Here is a 17,015-nt window from a genome sequence, read left to right on the forward strand (position 1 = left end):
CACATCTACATTATATATATATATATAATCATATGCACATACACACACTTCATGCTTAGTAAGGCTCCCTTCCCCTAATTAGTAATTAATCCGTATTACTGAAAAAATAATTAAAAATAACATTTAAAAATAGGATTACTACAACTTAAAACGGCTTACTTAACCTGCTGATATGGCGACAAACCTGGGCAGTTGCAAAAGCATGAACACCACAATTTCTCATTTCTCTACTTAATGTCTCATAGCTAGTATTTAATTGGGAAACGCCATGCTACCTGTTTGTTTAACATTTCATTCTAATTAATAAAGTCATTATTATTAATTGTATTTTGGTAATGCTATTTCAGGGCATTTAAAAACATACGTACAACTGCATACCTTGGACTATACACACACGCGTTTATATATACAAATTTGTAAGTGCATCTATGTCTGTGTGAGTATATTTATATATATTACACACAAACACATACACACACATATATGTGTGTACATTTGTGTTTGTGTGTATATATATATATATATATATATATATGCACATGTGTATAGGGAGGAGGTTTCGAGATGCCTTTCCTCCATAGCCGTTTCTCTCTCCAGACAACACAAGATGCCAGTATTCCAGGAATGCCACCCTAGTGCTGATAATTAATAGAACGCTTAATAAATAACTCTTAATTTCCTAATTACATTCGCCTGTTTCCTATTTACAGTTTGGACAATTAATAAAACAACAACAACTCTGACGAAAGAATAAATGCCATGTCACGAATTAACTACAGTTTACTCGGCAGATTTCTTCTGTGGTTCTACTTCTCTCGCCTCCCTCCCCACTCCCTCTCTCTGAGTTCCCACTTCTACTCATCTCGATGTGATGGTGGGAGGGGAGCCTCTAAGCCAGAGGTTCTCAAACGGATACTTTTATAGAAATTTCATTGTAGAAAGGCCTTGTTTAGACCTAATTCGCTGATAATTTACTACTAATAGGTCGTTTTTCCAATAGGGTTTCCTAAATACTTAAAAAAAGGGTGGTGTAAGGGGCAGGGTTTTGAACATGTCGTTTGTGTTTAATAGAATTAATAATGTAGAATTACACACAAAAAATGCACTTCCATATAATTAACCTACTTATCAATATTTGTAGCAGAACACCTAGCGACCCCTCGCAAAATCGTATGATTCTAGGAGACCCCGTTTTGGAAACTTTAGTCTTGGCGAAGGCAATGATATATTGGATTATCTGGTTTTAGATTTACACAAGCACGCAGCTATGGCTATGTGGTTAAGACGTTCGCTTCGCACCTGAATGGTTTCGAGTTCAATTCCATTGTGTGACGCCTTAAACGAGTGTCTTCTGAGTCATATTGGCTTGACAGGAAGTGCGTAGAAGCACGTCGGAGGGACCGACTTGTGGTAGTCTTGAGCTCGGTTTCAACGTTGAAATAAGAGATTCTGATTAAGACATCCAAGAGTTATGTACAAACAAGAACACATCTCTGATCTACATCAGGTCTGGTCCTCGAGATCCTGAAAAAGAGTCATTAACACCATCCTTCTTCCTTTACTAGGTTATAAAAACAAAAAGAGGTAAACAAGATAAACAAGTATTAGGAAATTTCGGTGAGATATTCACCTAGAATAATTTTTTTCTTCTTCGACATCACTATTACTTTTGGAATGACAACAACTCAATCACAAAAGCTTATTTATTTTTTTAAAAATAAAATCTCAGAATTAAGAAACCTTCATCATCACAACCAATATAGTCTCAGATCATTCCTGACTGAGTAAACTAATGATCAAAAAGGTCATCTCGCCATGTCCATACGCCATTTTTTATTTACAGGAACAAAAGGTACAAGATACACGCCTTCACATTAGCATATAATACTGTTCTTGAAGAAATAATCGTATAGTCTTAAATACTGAGTAAAGAAGGCACTGTGCACTGCGACACCCTGCGGTGATTAGTAATGAATAAAAAGAAATGAAGCAAGAAAGATAAATCGAAATACTGTCATTATCGGTTGAACAATTCCTGATCTATAGTATCCATCAATGGGGTTGGTGGGTATTCATATTGATTTCACGGAAACGAACATTGTTGGCGTCCATGCATCATCTATGATACACATACACATTTATGATCAACCGCAAGAATAACTTGGGACTTAGGAAAGGAAAGCTTTATATTGCTTAGACCGTATGAACCTTGGGTTAGCTAACAGTCTGCAAACAAACATGGGAGTTTAGGATAAACTTATGAAAATGCTTTGGACCATAAAAGCAGTTCATTTGGAGTTTCTTTCCACTTTACAAAAGCAATGTCTTGAAATCGGATGAAACTACTATGTCAACGTCATAAGGCCACAGATGTGGTGGGTGGTTATAGCTAACTAAATTGATCCTTGTACTTAACTAGCATTTATTTTATTGATCCTTAAAACATGAATGGCAAACTCGACCTCAGTAGAGTTCGAACACAGAACGTGAAGTTAAACAGAGTTAAATAATGCAACTTATTCTGTCTGACGCTAAAAAAAAAAAAAAGAAATTTAGCAAATGTAACTTTAACAGCGCGCGCGCGCGCACAGAAACAGACACAACAAATCGCAAACACACCCTCACATCATACATACATATACATCACACACACAGAGAATCATTTCCGCAGGAAATGAAATAAATGTCAAATCAGAATTAGGTTTTTTTCTAACGACATATCTGACTCTTTGAAATTGGCTATTCCTCAAAGAAAAGCCATCAACCAATCAAATCACAAGCTGCACAATCTGAAAATCCACCAGCCAATCATGCGCTTGGCACACTAATGAAAGCTATCAAGCGTTTTACTCGTTTCAATACAGTGAAACATTTTGTTTTTCACGTCAAATATATTGGTTTCTAATTTGTTTGGCATTGACCACAGATGAATGCATAAAAAAAAAAAAATCAAGTTAATGCAAAGATCATTATCAATAATAATGGTAATTTTTTCTGCTATAGGCACAAGTCCTGAAATCTTGGGGGAGGAAGTAAGTCGATTTTAATGACCCCAGTGCACAACTGGTACTTATTTTGTTGATGCTGAAAGGATGAATGGCAAAGTCAACCTCGGAGAAATTTGAACTCAGAACGTAAAGGACCAGAAAATGAAAATAATTATGATAATTGTTTCAAATTTTGGCCCAGGGACAAAAGTCTTTGGAGAAAGTATCTTATTTTATCGACCGTGTTAAGATGAAAGGCAAAGTTGACCTCAGCGGAAACTGAATTTAGAACGCAAGAGTCCGGAAGACATACTGCTAGGCATATCTTTCGACGCTCTAACTAGTCTGCCAGAGAGATCACATAGAACAGACATGGGCGATGTTTTTTAAGAGGAATGCATGAGACATGGTTAATCATCAGGTGGGATGCACTATTAAAAAAAAAAAAAAAGCAAGGTAATTTTTTGCTGGCATGCCATTCAGAAATCCCTAAGACCGCAGTTTGCCCATGACTGATGTAAAGGCTCTCTAGTCTGGTAGCGGGAAAGTCGTTAAGTTTTTTTTTTTTACTGTCTACCGCGCATTTTGGTGTGAATAAATGAAGATTTGGCTGCTCTTTTTAGCACGCGAAGCGACTGCAGTGCAAGAGAGGAAATGTAAATTTTAGGATTAATAAATGAAATAGTGTTATTCCTCAGTGTAAAACACCACACACACATAAATACATACAAATATGAGCGCATGTGTGTATATCGTTTGCTTTGGTAGTTACATTCTCGTCCTTAATATATTGAAAGCGCATCGACAAATGCTTTCAAATATAAACAAAATGTGTTTACATGCTTCCAACGCAAACACAATATATTTACATTAAAAGGTACAGCAGCTGCAAATCCGCTAATTGTAATCAGTAACTTGTTTAAAAAGAAATTTTAAAAATTAATTGAAACTTAAAATAATAAAAACGAAGCATTTTTCGCAGCTAAAGAATTCATGATGTTCAAAATACAAATCAAAGAGCCTATTTATTTAAAAAGAAAAGGTTTGGTGGGCGTTCAAAAATTCACTCTAAAACGAGAAATATTTCGTCCTGCTAATATAAATTGCACACGCTGTAACATCCTGTACTATAAGAAATAATACGTTGGATATACATTGCAGTAAAAACGAACATCGAGGATGGCAGAAACATCTGGCCTAGAGTCACAACATCTGATTCATCAAAACTCGTGCGTGGCAAATTTATAACATACATTGATGAATAGTCCCCGGCATCGTGGATGAGGCCAGAAACACTTACTGAGTTGCTTCATCGTCTGATGACTCATCGACTCCTGCATTCGGAGACAGAGTACAGCAACATCCTCGGTACAGAAGTGTTTGCCCTAAATATATGGGCGTGCGTATGGTTATCATCTAAACGTTAAAAAAATCGAAGTTTATCAATGGAATTGTAAGAAGACAGTAGTAGAAAAAAGAAGAAGGGAGAGAGAAGGAAAAAGTAGTCAGACTTTCTGTCTGTTAGCCATCTATACGACGCTACCTCTTTTGGCATTGAAGTGAGCGAGTCGCGCTGTTTGCGGGCAACTATGAGGAATATGCCGTGGACAAGACTACAATCGATTAAAAGCGAGTATACTCTGATATCAGTATAATCTGCTGATTATATTTATATATATATATATATATATATATATATATATATACACACCATGCAGAGAGGGGGAGAGAGAACGAAGATGCTGACAAAGAATGGGTGTGGAAAGAAGGGAAAAGTGAAAGAAATTGATCACAAAAGAAAAAGGCGAGACCTTATGACGTTATTAATGGCAAAGTTAGTGGGTATAAGCACACGTGTTTTGGAACGAATTGCAACGACTGATCTCATTAGTTGAAAAGATTGAGATAAATCAGATTTGCTGCAAACGCCGTTTTTCTACAGATATCACTGAATACCTTTTCCTCCCCCTTATCATATGACGTACAACTGGGCATAAACCAGAAAGAATTATGAATTTCTTATATATTTTGCACTAGTTTAAAGATTTTTTTTCAAAAGGCCAAGTACCTATTTTATATTTGAAAGCTGCGTTGAATTACATGTAATCTAATAAGACCGCATTAAAAACATCAAATAGTCGGAAAAATACAATTACATCTCATTCGAAAATGTAATTATGAATATTAAAGAAAGAGATTAAAATACAAACTGACCTTTTAATGACTTTTTTAAAGGATGTAAGAACATTGCAATGAATATATAAATATATTAGCCATGTAATCAATACAAAATGTACGTTTTTTTTTAATGCACTAAAGGGCCTTAAAGGATACATGCTACCACCTAGTCACGAAAATATAAAGTCATTAGTTTAGGTTAGGCAGTTACATCCTATTTCTTTTTTGCAATGAGGATCTTTGTCTTTTTCTGATATGATTTACGCATCCCAACTCGCCCCTCTGCCATCCATTTACACACACTCTATATATATATATATATATATATATATATATATATTACTGCCCACAAGGGGCTAAACATAGAGGGGACAAACAAGGACAGACAAATGGATTAAGTCGATTACATCGACCCCAGTGTGAAACTGGTACTTTATTTATCAAAGTCGACCTCGGTGGAATATATATATATATATATATATATATATATATATATATAGACGCCATGATAGATCGTTAGCCACTTGTTTTTTTCTGTGTCCCTTTCTGTAGAAGAGCGTAGGCTCGAAACGTAAAAGACTTTTTCTATTCCTGAGCGTTATACTAATACATCTGTTTGTTTTGTACACCACCAGTCTTCGTCTTTTGTTTTTTCGTAAACTCTCCATATATATATATATATATATATTATATATATATATATATATATGAGAGAGTTAGTGAGCAAACAAAAGAAAAGGGTACTCAACACATTTAGTAGGAGTTACATGTATTATTTAATACAGTTTGATACGGGTCCATATAAGACAAGGCATAAATAATGGTCATTACATATTTTCTTTACTGTAGTAAATTTGACTAACCGAGAGCTTATCAAGTATTTTGCCCGGGTTGATAACCCCTCATTATATATATATATATATATATTGATAAAAAATGGTAAGACAACAAAAGAATGAAAGATACCTCGATATTATGTAAATAGAGGAATTTATCTGTAAATATAATATGTGACAATTATTCGGTAGCCATGATAAAACTTCGCGTTTCTGGTGCCGAGGTAGAAATCTACGCCGCCATCTCTTCAGTTATCCGGCATCTGAAACTCGGAGTTTTATCATGGCTACCGAATAATTGTTACATATTACACACAAATATATATATTTAATACACGCACACATGGTGCTCCAGCATGACCACGGCCGCACACACACACACATATATATCAAATACACTTGCACGTATTATAGTTGTAATGTTGATATTGAAAGAAAAATTATTCTATGTTTATATATTTTTTTTAGCTTCTGCGTAAATTTATGTAAATGTTAAAAGAACTATATTTTGCAAATAAATCCTGAATATATCTATTACTTGTGAGGAAAAAAATATCTTCCCCATACAGAGAGAGGAGGGGGACGAGAAAGGCGGGGGAAATAAGATTTTGGACGCCTGTAAAAAAAACTTAGAAAATATATAAATCTCCGACTTCATTTGAAGATAAGATACGGTGCATCTGTGTAAGAATTCGTGTGTTTCTTTAAAGTGGAGCGGGCATACAAATATCATAACTGGTTAAGAAAAAGAATATGCAACGAGATATGACAAGTACAGTCGATACGTTATCGTTTTGCATATATATACACACATATGTGCTTGTGCCTGAGTACCCGCATGTTACATACGCACACGAATGCGTGTGTAACATGCGCGTACGCATTCGTTCTTGTGTATGTATAATATTTACATATGTATTATAATAATAATGATGTGTTCTAAATATCTAAAAACAACAGACATTAATTAAAGAAAGGACGGAACACACGATGCAGAATACAATATTTATTTATTCTATAAAGGCAACTTGACTGTGACTTCGAAGAAGCTTATCAAACAAACTGTTTGATAAGCTTCTTTGGCGAAACTTCAAAGTTACAATCAACCGCTTATAGTGTATATACATACTTATATGTACACACACACACACACACACACACATGTATATATATGTGTGCACAGCATTCATAGGAAACTGCTTGATGGAAGTTGGCAATGAATGGCGTCTTTTTAATTTTATTTTATTTAGTCCGGTTTAAGAGGAAATGTTACAGGGACGTTATCTCTGTTAAGATATCCCGATTATATGACTCTCTTTAGAATAACATCCACGTTAGCACTTTCAAGAAAAAAGCCTGCTTGAAAAGCAATATTCCCAAATGTCTTTTAAACGACAGTAAAAATGGGGTCTTTTTAAGCATGTCAGGCAGAGCAGCCGATCACATAGGTGCAAAAAGGCGGGAAAATGGTTAGCTATTTTATAGAGGTATAGAAAAACGTTTGATTTCAGCGCACGCAAGATGGCGGATAATGTATTTCTCTCGCTTCACCTCGTTAAATTTGGAGAAATATCATACAAGTTGAAGACATTTCTCGCCCTCATGTCATTCTATATCTAAAGTGAAAATCAAAACATGCAAACACACATATGCATATATACATGCATACGCGTACACATACGTATTCGTATATATGCACGCGTTCGCATGCATATATATATATATATGTATATATGCGCGCGCACGCATACCCAATTCAAAGGACAAAATTAAAAACTGAGGAAAAGAAAAAAAAACGAACGTGAGGACGTGCACAAGACGCTCGGTGAAAAGAGTGAGTTGAAAACGTTTCGAGCATAGCTCTTCGTCGGAAAGAGGAAATTCCAAAGAGAAAGGAAAAATAAGGAAAAATCGCCAACAATCAACGTGCGGTTATGTAAATATATATATATATATATATACGATAAACGTCGCCCTTTTCAAGCCTAGCCAGGCTGATGGGCCTGGTTTCAGAATATATTGAGTCTAATTAAAGTATATAGTGAAAGAAACTTAATACACCATGGTTGGGAGAGGGGGTTAGTCGATTACATCGACCTCGAAATGGTGACAGATGAAGTCGACCTTGGCGGTGTTTGAACTCAGAACGTAAAGGCAGACGATATGCTGCTAAGCATTTTGTTCGGCGTATAAATTATTCTGCCAACTTGCCGCCTTGATAATAATCCTCTCTACTAAAGGAATAAGGGCTGAAATTTTCGGAGAGGGAGCTAGTCGATTACATCGCCCCCAGTGCTCGATTGGTGCCTATTTCATTGATCCCGAAAAAAATGAAAGGCAAAGTCAACCTTGGCAGAATTTGAACTCAGAACGTGAAAGCGGACGAAATGCTGCTAATTATAAGTTCTAACTCTGCTACAAGAACCGACACAATTATGAAGATAAATGAAAGCCTGTACTTGACTGTAATTTATTTTATCGACTCTGCAAGACTGAGTGAAGGGCCAAGTTAATCCATTAAACTCCGGGATTAAAACCGTTTAATTAATCTAATGGTTTTCTGATTATTACTATAGAAATAGAGACCGAATAAAAACGAACTAAATTGTTAAAATCTTTCAAGAAAGTCGTCGAAAGGAGTAGCAATTTCCTATACGAAAATCTTAAGTACTAAGAGATTGACTAACGAAAGGATTAATGGATTGATTTGTAGACATATGATATGCCTGCGTATAGGTGGGGTCGGGGTTATTGTAGGAATCAACAGATAAAATAGTCTGAAAGTGAAAGCCTGTGTGAATTTATCGTCCGCTGTTATTTCTGATATAGTATAAGTGAAATTAAAAATAAATGAACGCTATATGATTCCATCAAACTGTCACATTTAAACTACATATTTCATTTTAAGAGAAATAATAACCAAACGCTAGTGGGGGAGAACTGCTTTCAGATTCAGGGCATTGCTGTCACTACACAAACTTCTTAGATTGTACAAAAAATAAATAAATAAATAAATAAATAAGAGATATGACTGATTAGTATGAAGTCCCCTGTCATTACGTTCCAGACTCATTGTCTCTTCTGATTTTTCTGCAGCTACCACAGGGGCATTTGCTCTTCAGCACTCCGGCCCACCTGACTCGCGCGTCTCTTCTCGCCTACTCTTGTGTCCATTCGCACTAAACGCAATCCCATCACTAAAATGTGTGATTTTAATTCAAATTTCTTAACTTACTACATGGAACATGCTAGAGTTCACCCACATTACTTTTAACTTTATATGCAGCAGCCATTCTTAGTTCTTTGTTTTTTTTCCTCTCCCAGACAAATTTACAATTAAGTATGACTGGCTGACATTTACACAGAATAAACAAATGCCAGAAATAAAATTATTTCTCTAACTTCTTTGTGTTCAGATTTAACGAACACCTAAACTATTGCTAATTCCCAATTACAAATACAATATCCCAGATTTTTTTTCAACTATAATTATATTTTCCTGTGATCAAAGACCGAGAAAAAAAACCCAGAATACTACTTTCTTTTGGCGAGAACAATAAGGTTTTGCTGCTGTCGTTGCGAGGCTCAGTTCAATCCCGAGCTAGCCGATCATTGATCAAATATATATTAGCAACAGAGGCGGTATTTATACCGAGAATGTTTATCCCTACTTAAACGTGGATGTTCTATCAGAACAAACTTTTCTGCGGTCACTAATATATATTCAACAAACTGGCTAATAGCGACAGCAGTGTCTGTTCTGGTACTGTCAATTTATATATCGCTGGCGGGGAGATGAACTATTGCTGCTTCTAGGTCTAGTATCCATCATTGACAAGACCAAACAAGGTCGAAATCACGTCATCTGGTAGTCTTGGTGCTGGAAGTAGCAGGGTTTTATCTCCAACTAGCGATATAAAGAAAGTGCATTTTGCAGCGAAAAGCCAGTATGAGAGTTTCTCTCATGGTAACTACCTCAGTAAATTTTGTTCTAATAGAACATTCACATTTGAGTGGGGATAAATATAACTCCTTTGATCAAATTTTTTTCAGTCACGCCTGTCTCGTGAACTATATTTGTCCAATGTACTATTACATTTTTTAAATAAAAGAAACCCCTCTGTCGTGTGTGCATTGATGGATATTCGGTTGTTGTTTTTAGCAGAACGATCAATGATACAGAGGCTCTCTTGCTGGCTGGAGAAGCTTATATAAATCAAATGGATAATACAATAGTGGCTAACTGTTAATCCGAGGTACTTGATAGATATTTTGGGGTGGCGGGTTACAAAGAGCTAAATTTCAAACAGTTGGCATTACATCTATCATCGGATGTAATGTTTACGTTATTAGGGCTCGGGTGCGCCAGCGGCCGATTCTCTCCATGGTCACACATCCTGCAAGAGATAAGCTGCCAAAAATTTCGCAAATGAAGCCCTATCATTTTAAGTATAAAAATAACACATTGGACAATGTAGTGCTAGATATGTAAAAGGCAGGATGGTCAAAGCTGGAACGCCTTTGTAAATATGTACAACTTAATACCTATTTCTTTATTACCCACAAGGGGCTAAACACAGAGGGGACAAACAAGGACAGACATAGGTATTAAGTCGATTACATCGACCCCAGTGCGTAACTGGTACTTAATTTATCGACCCCGAAAGGATGAAAGGCAAAGTCGACCTCGGCGGAATTTGAACTCACAACGTAACGCAGACGAAATACCGCTAAGCATTTCGCCCGGCGTGCTAACGTTTCTGCCAGCTCGCCGCCTTAATACCGTGTGGAGTTAATATGAACATCAGTTCTATCAAGTTCACAAATTGGAATGCGTTTGCTTCTTTTGCGTAGTGGTCAGATAGCACATGGCGCTTCCATTTCGTTGTTTATATGATTTGCCTTGTGGACAGCGAAACAAATATTTGTTTTACAGAATAATCATTTTTGTCTTATGCAAGCTGCCATCGTTGGCATCTTTATTGCATTATTTAATGATTCCTCTTTTTTCTCTTTATTTACTAATGGTACCTCTGGTAAACAGAGTTTACCAATGTGAAATCTTACCTACTTCATGAGTTTCTAAGATCTCTTAAGAACTCGTATAATATTTCACTCCAGTATATGTTTGAAATATGATTATCTAGCTGTCTTGTATGTTCATATACCTATTTGAGATATAATATCTCAAAGTTCGTTAGCATGGCTGTTTTATTTATTTACTCATTTTTCTTTTGTAGAAATATGTTGGAGTGAATTCTCTTTCAATGCATGATGGTGATATCACAAACTCCTATTGGTTCATTTGTCAGTGTAATAAATTTGTTCAAATTTTAATTGGGTCGTATTCTCTCTCTAAAACCATATAAATTTATGTTGTTGAGTAAATTATTAGAGGTTTGCAATATATGTTCACACATATTCACAATTCATTTCCACCCCCACCTTACATAATATCATCGCCACAAATGATAAGGCTTTTTCTAGTCAATTTACTTAATTCGTGCCTACAGCTTTACCACATTGGTTTTTACTCCCAGTATGCTCCTCCTCTCTTTCTTTCTCTCTCTCTCTCTCTCTCTCGCTCACGCGCGCGCGAAGAGGAACCTTCAGTTGAAAAAGTAAATCTGCACCAACTACACGTTTTTGTGTCTTATCTTTCAACTTGAAGACCCTGCGGTTTTGAGGAAAGCAATTAACATTCCAGTTGTCAGCTGCACGATGGTGATAATGATGACGCCGACGGGAATAAATGTAATTTCTAACACAAGCCCAAGGGCACATATAATTAGGAAAAGGACCGTTAGTTATATCGATCCTTAATATTTCTCCAGGAACTTACTCCATCTACGCTGGTGTTATTTGAACTCATAGTAAAATGAGAAGGAAATATTCTGTTTTTCGCTTTTTGTATAATTCATTCACTGCTGAATTATCTACTGTGACTTATTTATTTTTAATGGCAGTAGAGTGATGAAGATTAGGCTGCTAATTTTAATTGTAGCTGCGGAAAGGTCGCTTCGAGTCATGAAGGCTTATTTTTGACAATACTTGTATGGATGGTACTTCGTCGTTTGATCAAACTATATAGGGCGTAGATCTGCTCAGTCAGGACTGACAGAGTTACATATACGACTGCGATATTAAAACAACAAATGAAATAGACTTGCTAGAAATATCAACCAGATCTCTTTCAAATTACATACTAGAGTTTTAAAAAATAAAATTAAAATAATAAAAAAGACATCTAACAATGTAGTACTGAACATATTAAAGGTATGAAAATGACTGGATGATCACGATAGGAACATCTTTGCTGATAGATCTCTTCGCTTTTGACTGATCTTTGGGAACTTGTACTATAACAATAGAAATGTTTTGTAACTTTAAGGCATAGAAAACGAACAAGTTTAATCACGGAAATACCGAAACAACTACTTCATTACGCGTAATTCATGTCTGCAATTACACAAAACGAAACTATTATATTTCCAAACTAGTTACATTTCAATATTACATTTATTTCTGTTTCACAGAGCTATTTATAACACACTCATCATCATCGTCATAATCATAATCAGCAGTAGTAGTGGTGGCGATGATGATGATGATAATAGTAATAATGATGATAATGGAAGTGGTGGGAGCAACAGCAGCTGTAACAGCACTCATCTGTTTTTACCATTCAGTTATACAGGAAGGAATTCTGGCCGAACGGAGTGATTCCCTTAACTCCGCTTTTCCAAGAAATTGTTGGCATTTAAAAATGATATTTTTTATTTATTCCTTTATTATTTTTTTTTTATTTCATTTCTTTTTTATTATCAGCTCAGCCGCATCTTCGTTGCTGCTTTTTTTTCAACCCTTGGCCAATAATATTTTGAGGCTAAATTGAAGGGGTATAGGAGAAAGAAGTTAACTTTTGATACAGACCGAAAGAAAAATATACACAAGATAGAAAGGAAAAACTTGTGGATGATAAAATAACTTAGATAGGATGTTTGGCAAATTGTCAGCTGATTCGAGTTTGATATCAACAGCAGTAACAATAATATTATCAGTAACAACAGCAGCTACATAAATGTACAGACATATTTTTCGGTGCTTGCCGAAAGATTTGCTTTTACATGGTGCTTGAGAAGGCAACGCATAGAAAAAGCCCTCTACATCAGATCTACTTCAATGGTGGCAAAGCCTTGTAAGTGTCGAAGACCGCGTTTTTGGATTCGCTGTGTATATATACATCACAAGTAATAATCTCAATTGATTTTATTCGGGGTACATATTACTGTAACGTTTTTATTTCATTAGAACATTTAAATGCCAAAAAAAAAAAAAAAAAAGGTAGGAAGAGAGAAAAGAAAAGAAAGAAAACGACGATAGAATAAGTACTGGGCTTACAAAGAGTAAGTACTGGGCTTACAAAGAATAAGACCCGGGGTCGAGTTGCTCGATTAAAGGCGGTGCTCCAGCATGGCCGCAGTCAAATGACAAACAAGTAAAAGAGAGAGAGAACGAAAGATGGAGAAGGTGGTGGTGATGGGCCACACACCCCAAAATAAATGGGGGTGCTCAGCCACGCCCCGTGGTAATGACCATGATGACCTTGCGCGGTTAATTACTTGCAACTGGGGTCGATCTAATCGACTGACCTCCTCCCCCAAAATTTCGGGCCTTGTGCCTATAGTAGAAAAGGATATTTATAACAAGAAGGCAGAAACAATAAATCGACAAAGAGTCTGCATTGTGAGTAGCTGAAAGAGGAGTGGGTAGTATAATGTGAATTAACCAATAGTTTTAATTTTCGAAAAAGAAAACGAAAATAAGAAAAATAATGGTTAGATGCAAAAAAAAAAAGAAGAAGCAAACACATACAACACTGAATTTAAGAAAGGTGTTGAAAATGATGTAATTACATCACATAAAAATCCTTTATCGCGATCAGAGTCAAGAGATAATTAACCTTCTACTCTAATCTTGGCAGTTTAAGTAATTTGAAGTGATCGGGTTTTAGTGCAGACACTTGCTGTACGGCTAAAATGTCCGCTTCTTATTGCGTTATACTTTGGGTAAATTCTATAGACGGAAACTATGTGGAAGATCGTCGCAGAGGCTGTTACACAGGTGGTTTAACATCATCATCTGCACTTTTAGTGGAATTCTACCTGTTGCAAGCAACTGGCCCCGGTGTCTGGTCCGAACATAATTTCATCCTTTCCTCCCATCGGCTCCGAATGTCCTGCAGACCTTCCAATTAATAAATATAGTTTAACCGCCCCACCCCCGAAAATGGTGATGTAACAGGAGAATACACATGAAGGAAATAGAATTATATATATATATATATATATATATATATATATATATATATATATATATGAGCCATGTTGCATACGGATAGGTTTTCTTTTATAAGTGGACTCGCTGAGACAGAAGAGTCCCAGATCAATTCTGATCAAACATATTCGTGATCGAAATCGTTCCAGTCATGCTCGATCCACTTTTATGTTTCTACAACCAATGGTCTACATCATCCGGTGCATTCGTCAAAGTAAAGACGGTAGCTCAGAATGTCAAACATGATTTGAACTCAAAACGTATTGTGCTTATTTTATATACGACAATGTCAACTGTCTTCCATCGTTTCGAGAATGTGGGAACGATAAGATAAAATAAGCACTAACACCGAAAACCGATTTAATGATTGTGCTTTTCCCTAAAATATGTCCTTCATGCATACGTCAGAATTTAATAAATACGTAGGTTCCCTTTGACATCAGACATGGTTAAAAATCAACTGAAGACGGCATCAAATAAATCTCGGATGTTTAGGGCGTTTTATGTCATTACGTAGAAAGGATTGGTCGCTAGACACTAGATACGGTTTCATTTTTACTTCTAATTTAGAAGCTAATTAAGTCAGTGACATCACGAGAAATTAGAGGATTTTCTATCATTTTTTTCCTATTCTATTCCATTCTGTTACCGATTTCAGCCATTTTTGCCTTTTATCTTTCCAGGGTCGATATAATCAATTGTGACCATTTCCCCAAACATCTGCCCCCGTGCCTATGTTAGAAATGATTTGATAGTAATAAAATGTGCAGGTATTTGGAAAAATTTAGCAATGGTGCTTGTATAAAAAAAAACATAGATGGCAGCTTTAATTTACTAGATATTTTAAAACAAGCGGTTTTATACGAAAAACTGAGACGGTCTCAGAAGTGTAGAGTGATATAAAAAAGCTTATAAAAAAAGTTCTTTATTTTTTCTTTCTTTATATATTTTTTTGGCATGTGAATTAGACATAAGCTACTAACCTCGTTCCCCTTTGGGAGGCAAGCAGAGGTTGAGTAATAGACACATTTTACACTATGAAGACCAGTGTATTGTTTAGAATTGAACCGTTCGCTTCTATGGCCTGTTATTAATTACCTCAGAAGACGCAACACACGACCAGCTGGACTGTTCACTGCAGTCCTTTAAAAGAAGAGACAGAAAAGAGCGGATATGAATAGAAAGAGATGATAGATAGATAGATTGATAGACAGACAGATATGAAAGATAAATAGATAATCATTTTACGTCTGGTCTTATCTATATGAAGGCGCGTGGCCTAGCTGTTGGGTTCGCGATCGGTATGTCGAAGGTTCGATTCTCCGACGGGGCAGTGCGTTGCATCCTTTAGCAAAGTACTTCATTTCACGCTGTTTCCGTCCACTCAGCTAGAAATTAGTACCACCAGTAGATGGTGGAAATTGACATCCGTTCGGAAATACTACTACTACTACTACTATTACTCATGCTCTTAACATGTCTAGTGACATAAAATGAAAATTATACTGCAATATATATTTCAAACTAGTCACGATAAGCTCTGACCTACCTGTTGGCCTTTGGGCTCGTGACAGACTTATGATTAGATCGACACCAGTACGCAACTGGTACTTAATTTATCGACCTCGAAAGGATGAAAGGCAAAGTCGACCTCGGCGGAATCTGAAATCAAAAACGTAGCGGCAGACGAAATACCTATTTCTTTACTACCCACAAGGGGCTAAATACAGGGAGGACAAACAAGGACAGACAAACGGATTAAGTCGATTACATCGACCCCAGTACGTAACTGGTACTTAATTTATCGACCCCGAAAGGATGAAAGGCAAAGTCGACCTCGGCGGAATTTGAACTCAGAACGTAACGGCAGACGAAATACCGCTACGCATTTCGCCCGGCGTGCTAACGTTTCTGCCAGCTCGCTGCCTTTTTAATAAAATCATTATCAGATTCAATAAGATGTTTAATCTTTTCACTTTTGATATTTATTAAATTTCCAATTTTTGGATTTGTTCTATTGAGGTTTAGACAATTTTAGTTCGGGGATATAATCCAATTTTTTAATTGGGTCGAGGTAACAAATTGTTTAGTCTTAAAAAGTACCAAATTGCACCAAATTGTTTAGTCTTAGGTCAGCTTTGATTGAGACTACATATGATCAAAGGCATTTAACCAACCGTGACTATCCTATACCTTTCCCCCAGAAACGGTGCATCCAGGAGTCCATCATCTAGTATGTTCTTTTCTTGGGCGGTAAGTTTAGTTCACACCCACACATTTGTGTATGTACATGGGTAAATAGGGCATCTCTACAACTCCATCAGAGGTTGAGGACCCAAGCATACAACACACACACACACGTGTGTGTGTAACTATGCGGTGTTTGTATGAACGAGTTTGTTTAATCTGCGCATCCACAGTATACACTTCCATTTTCGTCTTCATATCTGTGGGAAGTGGTGGGGTCCACAGTGCGGGTTAATTTCATAAGCCTATTAAAATAATGTTCTCCCTTTTGCACCCTCTCACCGCTATGACTTGATTAAAATCCAGTATTTTCTTCTATTTTCAGTTGTCACGGTACAACGAATTTTAAAGACATACGGAATTTTAATAGTTTTCTAAGACACTTGATGAAAAATGCTGCCCACAATGTTATTTCTGTTAAGGGCCATTT

The 17,015-nt window shown here is 36.3% G+C and overlaps 1 protein-coding gene across 11 annotated transcripts in view; it reads right to left on the reverse strand.

Annotated features, from left to right (window-relative positions):
* LOC115214044 overlaps positions 1-17,015 on the reverse strand; it is a 653,508-nt gene that overhangs the window by 68,635 nt on the left and 567,858 nt on the right. The window contains exon 1 of one of the 11 annotated variants that reach the window (XM_029783079.2): positions 15,322-15,437. The exons of the other annotated variants lie outside the window; for them this stretch is intronic. Coding sequence (XP_029638939.1) covers positions 15,322-15,367 — 46 coding nt within the window. The 5' untranslated portion in view covers positions 15,368-15,437. Of the gene's footprint in view, positions 1-15,321; positions 15,438-17,015 lie in introns of those variants that run through there. 11 annotated transcript variants of the gene reach the window in all.

The sequence above is a fragment of the Octopus sinensis genome, linkage group LG7, assembly GCF_006345805.1.
Source record: "Octopus sinensis linkage group LG7, ASM634580v1, whole genome shotgun sequence".
Taxonomy (NCBI): domain Eukaryota; kingdom Metazoa; phylum Mollusca; class Cephalopoda; order Octopoda; family Octopodidae; genus Octopus; species Octopus sinensis.